Below are 12102 nucleotides of genomic sequence, written 5' to 3' on the forward strand. Positions count from 1 at the left end.
TGTTATAAATCAAAGGAGAAATAGGAAAAGAGAAATAGCAAAGGTAGAGGTGTACTTGGTATAATGTGTTTTGAAGTAGTAGATAGTTAGGGATTTATTTTGGAATGCTTGCTCGTCTTTGAATGTTGTGATTATTGAAATCTCTCACCATAATTTAAACTTCCATAAACAAAAATTCAAGAATTTAGAAAGCATGAAGTGTGGAAAAGCAAGAGAAAGTGCATGCGGACAATGTCTACATGAAACTACAAGAGAAGTTCCTTAAAATAGCTCCAACCATTGACATTCATGTTGGATTTAGGGTTCCAAGCACACAATTTAGAGAAGCAGCAACTTGAGAGAGCACAAAACAAAGTATACTAAGAGGTATCAATAGAGAAGATATACAAAACAACCTAGAGTGAAAACCAAGTTTTTTACATGTGACCATGAAACCTTGAAGATATTGCTAGAATAAGCAACAATGATTAGAGACATGCAAGCTTTGTGCTTTGCTAGCTAGATGTACAAGTTGCAAGTGGTACTTATGGACCTAATGACTGCATAAAGGCTAAATTTGTAATTTTGACATCTAAAATCCATGGCATGTTTGTCATTTTGTTGTCTTTGAACAATTTAAGGATGCCATTCAAGAGCACTATGACTTGTAGGATGTTTTAAGATTGCAATTAAGATGAGGAAGACCATAAGAAGACATAAGTTCCTTGATTGAATGAATATATGTTTCACATCTTCGTTCAAATTAAAGGCTTTTATATCTACATTATTTTTCAAGGAATAATAACTCCAGTATTTCGTTGAGATTGCATTCACGTGTAGATGGACATGAGATAAGATCATGACATACAAAATCTGGTGATAATTGCTTTGTTAAGAATACTAGATCGTCACAATCCTTAGAAGCATAATGCTTAATTAAGCAAGGTCACTGTTGAGATTGCTTCATTGGGATTTTGTTTGACTTATCCAGAATTACACCCTCAATTTCATTGCTCCACAAGTTGAGCTATAATAACCTGTGCATGATGTTGAGGTTGCACCGTGCATGGGCGAACAAGCAGTAAGATTACGACATAAAACATTAGATGATGGTTACTTTGTTAAAGATACTAGATTATAACAGCCTTTAGAAGCAGGTTAGTAAGCTAGGCCATTCCTGATTGAAAATTTGGTTAACTTATCCAGGATTATAATCCTCAAGTGCATTGCTCCACAAGTTGGGCTATCATAACTTTAGTGATTGATGATGAGAATGGATTCATGTACTGGTGAACAAGCAGTAAGACCATGACATACAACATTAGATGATGATTGCTTTGTTAAGGGCACTTGCTTATGGACACTAGATATAGATGATGATTGATTTGATAGGGATACTAGATTATGGCAGTCCTTGGAAACATAATGCTCAGTTAAGCTAGGCCATTGTGCAGATTGTTCGTTGAAAATTTGTTTGCATTCATGTATGGACATACATCGGTAAGACCATGACATACAAAATTAGATGATTTGATTGCTTTGTTAAGGATACTAGATCATGGCAGTCCTTAGAACATACTGCTCAGTTAAGCTAGGCCATTGCTGAGATTACTCATTGAAATCTTGTTTTAACTTGTCCAGAATTATAACCCTCAAATTTCATTGCTCTATAAGTTGAGCTAAAGATTGTCTAACTTCTGACATTGCTGGCCGAAACTCTGGTTCTGCCTGAAAGTGAAGCATGCAAGTACCAAAAATGGTCAGTTCAATTCGTGGTGCCACAAGCCTAAACCAAAACCATTCAGGGAACTCGAACATGCACCTGAATGCATTGAGAGAGAACGTCCACAAAACGTGAAATTGCCTTCTTGGAACAAGCCCCTTTACAAGAACAGTCCACCATTTTGGCAAGGGAATCAATATCATGCAGCTGTGGAACTGCCCATCTCACCAAAGACTGTTCTGACTTGGGCTTTGTGCTGTTAATATTCACAAATCCATAACAACTGAGGTGTTAAGAACTGATCACTCATAGAAATCAGATATTCTTTTAGAAAGACCCAACCTGTCATATGCTTTGCGCCCCGTCAGAAGCTCCAACATCACCACCCCAAAGCTGTAAACATCACTATTGGAAGTGTATGTACTCAATGTTGTGTGCTCTGGTGCCATGTATCCAGAAACCTCTATATCATTCACAGGAGTCTGCACGCAAGACATGGACATCTAAGACTTACATATTCTTTCTCAAACTGTTTCAGAAAGAAAACGCATTGAATAGATAAGCACCTGATGCTGTTCATTAAGAATAAAATGAGCAGCAAGCTCACAATCTGATAAATGAGGAGTAAAACTGTAATCTAGTAGAATATTGACAGACGTCAACTTGTGATGAATCGCTGCTGGGACACACACTTCATGCAGATGCCTGCCAGAAGAATGTGCCAATGGCTCATTCTGCAAAATATAATGACTCAAATATGAAACATCAGACCTCAAACTTAGTTACATACTCGAGGGCACTTGCAACACCTAGTGCAATATTCACTCGCAGATTCCAGGATAGGCGTTGGCTTCTTTCCAGACCAGAATGTAGATTTTCATGGAGCGTCCCATTGCCTATGTAGTTGTACAAAAGAAAATACTTTTCATGATCCATGCAGTAACCCACAAGCCGAGTTATGTTAGTGTGGTCAAGTCGTGCTATTCGCGATACGAGTTCCAAAAAGTTCACTCCTACCATAGAGGAATCCAACCTTTTGACTGCCACCAACTGTGCAAAAAGGAAGGTCCAAATTTATGATGGATACATGATGACAATTTCATAGCAGTTGACGCCTCAGACATGTGAAAAGCAAATCAAATCACAGGAAATAAGAAAATACTGCTCCTTATCTTCAAATGCACAGATGGCATGCATACAGAGACAGCCAAACAAGATTATGCATACAACAGGGCAGGACAATTGAGCGAGCAAACATATTTGGTTTAAAGACCATAGGTTTGCCAAATAATAAAGCCACATGGCATGCATGAAGCATGTAGAATGGAGATATATAATCAGGTAAACATATACCTTGCCATCCAGCAGCTGGCCTCGGTAAACTTCTGCATGAGCACCTTTTCCAATAAGGTTTTTGCAATCAAAATTTTGTGTTGCATGCTCCAGCTCTGTAAATGTGTAGACCCTGGCAACTGATTTTTCATCAGCACTACTGCTAGGGACTGCCACAGATGCATCATTTCCACTCTTCACAGCATGGCTATCAGCTGGCGGTGGCTTCAAAATAGGAGAACCTCTGAGCTTCAATTGTGAGAGTTCCTTATGATCATCTTCTCCTGATCCATTTAATAAGATTCATACATCTCAGAGTCAATGAGAGCTTGGCCGACTAAAAGCACTTGAAAGGCCTACAAAGAACACACAACTCACATATAGAAACTAACCTTTCCATGATGAAATAAAGTGACCTTGCCAGAAAACTTCCCTTCCATTCTTGTCCTCTATTTGTCTATCACGGGACTTAAAAACAAAAAACAGGACAACCAAAGCAGCCACAACAGCTGCAAGGAGAGTTGCCACAATGATTCCCACCAACCTTCCAATGTTTAAGAAACCTCCACCAAGCCTTGTTTGCTTGTTGGCAGGAGGCTGACCCGTTGCAGGTTCAGAGGTTGATAAAAGAGGTGGTGGAGGGGGTGTAGAAGTGTTGAAAAAGTTCCCTGCAAACCTGCACATTGAACCAGTATGACAAACTCCACAAATACCAGTACCAACTATTCTGGAAAAGCTTCCTGTCCACTAACTGCACTTCCAGTAAATGCAAGCAATGTTTGAAATGATAAATAAACATGTTCCCTTCTAGTACATCAAACAGAAACCAAGTACAACAGACAACAGAGTATTAAATAAATTTTCCTCCAAATCATCCTGCACTCACTGTAGAGAAGGAATGCTTTTCAATTCTGATGGAATCCAACCAGTAAATTTATTGCCTGAAATATCCCTGAAACAACCAGAGGCATTAGTTGAGACAGCATAAATTAAGACGCATAAACCGAGCTCACATTTACAATGCTAGCAAGCAAAGCTCAACCCTTTGGACTAAGATATGTAGTAGAAAGAGGAAAAAACTCACAACAGTTTTAGAGGTAGCTTTGCCAGTACATCTATCTTTCCAGAGAATTGATTATTCTGCAAGTACCTGCCAATATGTAGCAGAACTCAATATTGCCGTTGAGTGTGTAATCCTGTCACAAATTTGTAACTTGTTCAAGTGGCATAAGCTGGTAGAAACCTAATGCACATGAGCCTACCAAACCCAATTTTGATGATAAAGATGAACAGAGAACCATACAGCTCATTGAGACTCCTTAGATTGCCAATGGATGCTGGAAGCTGTCCAATGAATTCATTATTTGAAATGTCCCTGCCAAAAATCAAAATCCAACTTTCCATGACCTGTGATCTTTCAGAAAAGAACCTGATAATTGTAGAGTCTTTTGTCTTCATTCACCTACAGTGTGGATAAAGTATCTGACTGAACAAATACATCAGGAAGGTTTCCAGATAAGGAATTGCCACTGACGTTCCTGCCAGGAAATTGATTCAATAATTGCCAAGATTGCAACTTTATATCTGGCATCTTAGCCTCCTTCCATAGAAACACTGTACACACTTACAGAACAGCTAAGTCATTCAAGCCAGCAAGTGATTGTGGCAGATCCCCAGAAAAATGATTAGCCGATAGGTTCCTGTACATGGGATACTTTAACTACCTTTGTAGTATTATTAAAAGGGCACTCAGAGGATTCTTGCAACTCTCATGCAATAAATTAACCTTGAATATTACAAACGAGAGTAATTGCAAAGGTAAGCTAAACAGCATTCATCACTTACAGCTGTTGTGCATGTGGTGGAAGCTGGAAAGGTAAACCACCTGATACCTGGTTGTTGCTTATGTCTCTGCACCATACACCAAGTGGAAACACAAATTCATTTGAGCTGTAAGATCCATGAAAGGCCTTTAAAAAGTCCAGATGCCAAAATTGAGGGGTCTGTAGTTCGTACAATACTATCAATGTTGTAAGATTTTCTAATGCAGTGCCTAGTCCACCTGTCAAACCAAGACCTGCAAGGTTCCTGTGTATGAAATGGCCACAAAAAAAAACATGAATCATGTAAACTCGATGTTACAACAATATCACGGTGTAGCAAGAGTCTTACAATAAAGTGACATTGGGACCAGCACATGCAACACCCTGCCAATTTTCAAGGCATGGATCACCACCACTCACTTTCCAACCATTTAAAGGTGGCGAGCCTAGAGCTACATATAGCTCATTCAAAGCATAGACTGGGAAAAACACCAGGAAAGGAACACAATTAATTATCATGCCAAAATAAAGAAGATTCAATGAAGGAAGTCCACATAAAAGCTCATCCAGCCCCAATTAAATATTTGAAGTTTACAACAAATATCATAAGGATCTCAAGTTAATTTGTAATATGAGATCCATCAGACCCAAGAATCCTTGTCAGTACCAAGGAACTCCAATATCATTTTAACATGATCAATTCTTTTGTTTTGGTTTCCAATTTTGTATAAATAGGTGAGATAGAACGTCTGGTTCCTTTAACACTGATCTTCAAATCTATGAACACATGACAGGTTCTTTGGCATACTATCTTCATTATTTGTAGATGCTTGAGCTGCTACAATCAGACAAAACACAGATACTGCAATGATGCACGCTCTGCTCGTCATAATTCTTCCAAATACTTCCAGGGTCATCAATGACACACGCTGAGCACTACCAGTATCAGCAGTAAAATAATGTTGCCACCTATCTGCTGCACTCTCATTTTTACACTGAAATTTGCAATAACGTTCCATCTGTACAACAGAAATGGAATCTTCTTGAGTTTGTGCAACAGCTGAATCAGTCTCTGTACATCAATACACTAATGGGGAAGGAGAGTATATTAGATGGAGAAAACAAAATAAGTCCTTGAAAGTTGCAACGAGAACACTGTTGTTGGCAAGTTTGGGAAAGAAACTAAGGGTAGATCATGTTGTACAAGCAGGTCAAAAACTCTGCTTATCTGCAACCAAAACGCAAGTGTTTTAAGAAAGTGAATTGGGCACAATAAAAGAAAATGACCCTTAAAGACAGGAAGCATGCTGCTTCAAGCTGAAGCAGAAGATAAGTGTAAGGATCTTTTAAGGCCCACCCTGGAGGATTCTTGGGGAAGCTTTAGTCTGTGGCTGTCTATTCTCATGCCTCGGATAAGGGTGATTAGGAAACATGCCCATGGCTATAAGAATCATTAAGAGGGATCATCGCCATCATCATCATTGTACTGACATTAGAACAAGATATAACATGTCTACTTTAAGAACCAGTAACTTTCAAATGATTGACATCAACCATAAACAGGACTATGCTTAACCAAACAGAGAGTGGACCTGAAGGTGGGCCTGAAAAGCAGTGACATGCTACATAAGTGGCCATAACATGCATCTTCATCTATTGAGTTCCTGGCAGTCTATGCTGCATGTACATGTGGATTAAAGAGGACTATGCATAACAAAGCATAAGAAGGCAAGGCTGAAAAAGGATGACATGCCACATAAACGGCCATAATATGCATCTTCATCTATCAATTCGTGGCAGTCTATGCTGCATACATGCACAAGTTACAGAGGACTATGCTTAACCAAGCATGTGGTTGGTTTGAAAGTGTTGCGTCTTCATCTAGCAATTATTGGGCAGTCTTTGCTGCATATACATCTGGATATGTTTCCATTACTCTCTAATAAAAGCCGCACACAATGCTCTATAGTGCCCTACTTTAGGACATGAATTCTAAAATTGATTGAAGTTGGAAAAGAGCACAAAGTAGGCTGCTGCTAATGGTGATCGGAATGGGTATATCCAATCCGAGCTTTCAATGGACATGTGGAAACGACTAGTTTGGAAGATGGAATGCGTCACGCCTCTCTCTCTCTCTCTCTCTCTCTCTCTCTCTGGGTAAACAGAGTAATAAAAAATACCGGTAATGTTGGTGAAATGGGAATGTGGGTGGTTGTCCTTTTTGTCGAAATCGGTTGATCGAAGCTCGATACCCCTTGATGACTTACTCTCGTTCACTCACTCCGACTACGACAGCGATTTGCGCTCTGCACCACAGAGAGAGAGAGAGAGAGAGAGAGAGAGAGAGAGATAGAGAGCTTCAACAATGGAGTAAGTGTGTTTGGTTGTACGTCTCTTCACAGAACCAAGAAAGACGAAGAGCTTTCGTTTTCCTCTACTTCTCTCTATTGCAATTGAAGTAGGCCTACGAAAGCCTTAGAAGCTACTCTGGCTCAATAAAACACCATTAATCAACAGTTGAATCAAATCAATTTACTAAAATTATTAAATAAGTAAGTAATCGATCATCCCCCAACAACAAAATGCCCTTCCCCTTTGTGAGAATTGCCTCTAAAAATCCCGAAAATCTATCTATTTTATCTATAATTCATGAATCTACCATAGCTTACACTAACCTTACATGGCAACCATCTATTCTCTTTTATCTATAATTCATGAATCTACCACACCTTACACTAACCCTCCTTGGCAACCATAGAGCTGTTCCCAAAGCAAAAAAAGAAAATTTCAAGAAAATAGATTTTGTTGTTTGATTTTTATATTTAAAAAAATACAATGAGCATATCTAAATAAAGATGTCTATTTTTATCTATATGTCTAAATAAAGATGCAATTTGATTAATTAAAGGATGAAACTTGAAGAGAATCAAAGATACAAGTTAACTTCTCAATATTGTGATTTATTTCACTTTGTGAATAAACAATTTCATATCTATAAATAACACACTTTAAGAGAATGAAAGGGACATTTAATTATAATCATTTCATTATAAGAAGCTAAATCACAACGAAGTACAATGCATCCCTTAAAATCGGAGTAATTGTATCTAGAAACCCAAGGCTTTCAAAAAAACCTAAAAATAACAAATTAGAAGTTTAAGCCACGTGAGGCATGCTTCAGATGGAGCGCATCTAGAAAATCAATGCTGGCGACTTGTTGAGACCACATGTGAGTGTTCACTTTATCAAACTTGGAGGACAACTCCATTCCACCTACAACATGGAGCTACCATGCATGTTAATGCTTTTGTACTCATTCCCCACCCATTATGTGAGTCTTTCAATTCATTTCGAAATGCTCACCTCATCTTGGATCACATGTTAGTTCAATTTACTCACAAGCATATGTTTTAGTTGCAGGTGTACTAGAGTAGTCTCCTCATCATTAGTCTCTTCTCTTCAATAGCAATCTCTTCACTACTAGAGCTACATTCCTAGGATGACTCTCTATGTTTTTGCAAAATAAACCATAAACCAAAAAATAAATTAATCATAATCATAGTTTATGCTTGGTTTTAAAATATGTTTATACATGATAGAATCATAAACAAATACAATACAAAAATAGAATCCTCAATGCCATTTTTAATGAAGATATGTATATTCATATATCATGTCACTAGTAGCAATAATATTAGCTCATCATCAAGAGAGGGAGACAAGTTTGTATTTTTAGATTTGGTTATGGGGGGGGGGGGGGGGGGAGGGAGGGAGGGAGGACTTAAGTAGTGGAGGAAGAGAGGAAAAGAGTTTGGGAGATGACAATTTTAGAAGATGATAGTTTTAATATAAACTTATCTTGCATATTGCCTATACCAAGCTTAAGGACTATGTGGACATATATGCAAGATGCAATTACCCTTCAATAAACAAAACCTTGACTTCATTTATAAAAACAAAAGTACTATCTACAAATATTGGTGTGGCAACTTGCATGCAGGTGCTCTACAAAGCCCCCTAGGCTTACAATGTTTACCAATAGTGTGTAAGTACACCTTTACAAATACATAAACATAGAGAGATGTGCCATACCATCATAAAGAGAGGTGCCTTGGGACTATATACAAGGTTGAGGCTAGCTCTAAAATTTTTTGAATAAATTATGACTCATTTGTCAGCTTAAGGAGAAGGAAGATGAAGCTTGACTATTACCTCAAATGGTGTAGATGTAGAACACCCTACCTTGACTTTAACAAAAGCTTATATAGCACTTGCCTCTCCCTTGTTTAGTGGCCCTTGCTCCCTTTACATCCATGCATTGCTCCATCTGATTGATTTGGGATTGACATTGTACCTTTCGTTGGCTGCAAGCTTTGCATGATCACATCCACATGCAGGATGGCATCAACCATTGGGCACACTCTTGTCGATTCAAGAGTTTTGATGCATGAAACACATGACTAGCACTCACCTAGTCTACTCACATGTTGACTCCATGACTAACGATGGGGGAATGTGGTTACCTATGCTTACCATGTTGTAGTCATTGTATTGGCTCACTTCACTCTTGATCCAAGTGTAAGCTCCTTTGTCTTCGATCTTGCTTCCTTGTTGCTACAATGGAGAGACACCCATGATGACTAATGATGGGAGAACACGATAACATGTATTCATTGCATTATAGTCATTGTATTGGCTCGCCTTGTCCTCAATCCAATGTATGTTCCTTTGCCTTCGATCTCCTTTCCTTGTCTTTTTGTGATGGAAAGAAGACACCCACAATGAGCTCAAGGAGACAAATAAAAGAAGGCTTCTCGTTCCACATCCCTCACCCTCTCACACTCTCAACTTACACAGTCTCACTTTTGTAAACACTCACCAAAAATATGGGCACCCAAAATAGTCTCATTTTTGGGACACGATTGGGGCCCAACAATAAAGTAAGCCAAACTTCAGTAAAAACCCACCACACACCTAAAAAAGACATGATGAAATGACTAATACAATGGCACGTCCTTCTTCGACTCCTGAAAAGTTGTGCCTCTTGCCTACACTTCTTTTGGTCCTTTGCCAGTTTCTCTTTTCATGTTGCTTTCTTTCTTCTTAGTCCTACACACAACAATAATTGGTCACAAAAAGCTCTCTCACCTAAGGAGATATGTTACTAGAATCACAATATACCACATTTAATACCTCCAATCTTAGCTACCCTATTACCAATTTGAATTCAAAAAACAAAGCCTAGTGTATCTAAGTAGGTGATCCGGTCACCCCATCCATTGCCTATAAAACCAATGATTCCTTCAAGTGTCAACATTATGGATCTCTGTCTTGAGTGCTTTGCTCTTGTCATCCCATTCTTGAGTACCTTGCAATCTCCTTGAGTACTCTACAATCTCCATGTATAAAGGGTTTTAACACAAATTTCCTAAGTGCCATGCTCCTATCATCTCATTCCTAAGTGCCCAACAAACTCCCAGGAATGTATTTGCGGTCCAAAGTACAATGCATTGCTATCCAAAGTGCAACAATGGTGTCATCTCATGATTGAGCACCCAACAAACTCCTTCTTTGGTACTCAAGAATATATTTGTATTAGTATTTAGCATTGCTTCACTTAAAGATTGCCATTAACTCTTTTACATTTCACTGTCTACTTTGCACCACACAATTTTAGTGCACTCAAACTTGTTGTTGTTGAGTATTTTTTTGCACCCAATTATGTTGAAAATACACACTCGTGTGCTCAATTATTGTGTACACAATGCAGTTTTGTACTAAATTCTGCTATGCACAAATTTGCTATTACTAAATACATTGTTCTATAAATAGCTATCCAAACTTCCTTGATCCTACGTGAAGATATTAATTGTTAGACTCAAGAGACAATCTCATCATAATCATTACCTTGTCATGCTTTTCCTATCCTACCATGTCTCAAATATGCGAGTGCAAAGCATGTCTATCTTCAAGACATCCCTTTTTGTCCCATGTTTTATGCACTAATTTGTTGTTAGACAAGCCAATGCATAGAGTTTGTCAATGTGGAAGAATCCATTTGATATCTCTTGCATTTTCCCGGATCAAGAAACAAATCAAACTAGCCCAGCCGCTCATTCCTATACCAAGAACTAGGCTACCCAAATTGCCCAAAGTCAACAGAGAAGCTGAAGCTCATAGTGATTTGCCTATGGAATAGCCACCACAGAAGAGGGTTCGATGTAATGACTATGCTTTTTTACTCAAACAAGGTATAGCCAACCTTAATGGGTAGCTTAGAGTGGCAACATCCATAATGTAGAATATAACATTCTCAGTTTTGTTTGGCAAGACACTCTTTATAAGTACATCTCTAGGGCTATCATTTACAATTGTGCTATGTTTTTTAAAACATACTTCTCTTGTTTATTACTATGTTTTTTAACACCAATTTCTTTTAAACACATCCTATTGTCTAATCCCTCTACAACATGTTCGAGCAAGAGGCCAAATGCACGAAGGCAGCCCAACAAAGTGGTTTGTGGACCACATAGTTGCACACCAGTAGCTCCACCCAAACCAACTCGTTTGCATTACAAAAGAACACATCCTCCTAGACCATCAAAGAAGAAAAGTGGTCCATACACTAACGCATGGCAGCCATCCTAATGAGGATCACATATAGTCTCTCCCACCTCCTCCCAAGTCCCCTTCAAAGATTACTTGTAGGAAAAGGAGGCAAGCAACATGGACTGAGGGTGATATGTTGAAGGAAATTGTAGCTCATGAGGATGGCATGTCCATGTGAGAGACTGTAGCAAGTAGTATGGAATGAGTACAATGTCATTAGGGAAGTGGATTCATGGTCAGCATACCAAGAAAAAAAGGAATGGTCCAGCAACTATATTGTTTGCTGAAGAAGAAAAGGCACTTGCGGATTGGTCATTTCACATGCAAGACACCACTCATGGGGTATCTTTGAATACAATGAAGTTGAAGGCTGTTAAGATAGTCCAATCTTGAAACAATCCCTTTACTAATGGCATCCCTAGAAAAAGTTGGTGGGATGGATTTCACAAAAGGCACCAGCAACTCACAATCCACGTATGTGAGAGCCTTGATAGGTCTCAAGAAATTTCTTTGCGGCTCAAAGTGGTAAGAACATTTCATGATAACTTGGTCACCATGTACAATGCACATCACTACCCCCTTGAGAATATTTGGAATGCAGATGAGACGGGTGTGCAAGGTAGCAAGGATAGAAGC

The 12102-nt window shown here is 38.7% G+C and overlaps 1 protein-coding gene across 4 annotated transcripts; it reads right to left on the minus strand.

The window, feature by feature from the left end:
- Positions 1-727: 727 nt before the first annotated feature.
- Positions 728-6852, minus strand: LOC148041670 (protein STRUBBELIG-RECEPTOR FAMILY 6-like). Of its 4 annotated transcripts, XR_015691277.1 has the most exons (17): positions 5666-6325; positions 5207-5336; positions 5051-5122; positions 4880-4945; positions 4663-4734; positions 4501-4572; positions 4338-4409; positions 4119-4184; positions 3921-3986; positions 3427-3710; positions 3056-3318; positions 2493-2752; positions 2269-2407; positions 2045-2184; positions 1802-1958; positions 1559-1707; positions 979-1058 (listed from the first exon to the last, which is right to left on the minus strand). XR_015691277.1 is itself a non-coding variant. In XM_087681141.1 (16 exons), the coding sequence occupies exons 1-16, from the start codon at positions 6508-6510 to the stop codon at positions 987-989; spliced, it is 1992 nt and encodes a 663-aa protein (XP_087537267.1). In that variant the 5' UTR covers positions 6511-6852; the 3' UTR covers positions 728-986. The 4 variants fall into 4 exon arrangements, 3 of the variants coding, with proteins under 3 accessions (XP_087537267.1, XP_087537247.1, XP_087537256.1); XM_087681141.1 differs by lacking the exons at positions 1559-1707; positions 5666-6325 and adding an exon at positions 6450-6852 and having other exon boundaries at positions 728-1058; XM_087681121.1 differs by lacking the exon at positions 1559-1707 and having other exon boundaries at positions 729-1058; positions 5666-6335.
- Positions 6853-12102: the final 5250 nt, after the last annotated feature.

The sequence above is a fragment of the Lygodium microphyllum genome, chromosome 1 (assembly GCF_053477565.2).
Source record: "Lygodium microphyllum isolate KBCC chromosome 1, Lygodium_microphyllum_v1.1.10, whole genome shotgun sequence".
Classification (NCBI taxonomy): domain Eukaryota; kingdom Viridiplantae; phylum Streptophyta; class Polypodiopsida; order Schizaeales; family Lygodiaceae; genus Lygodium; species Lygodium microphyllum.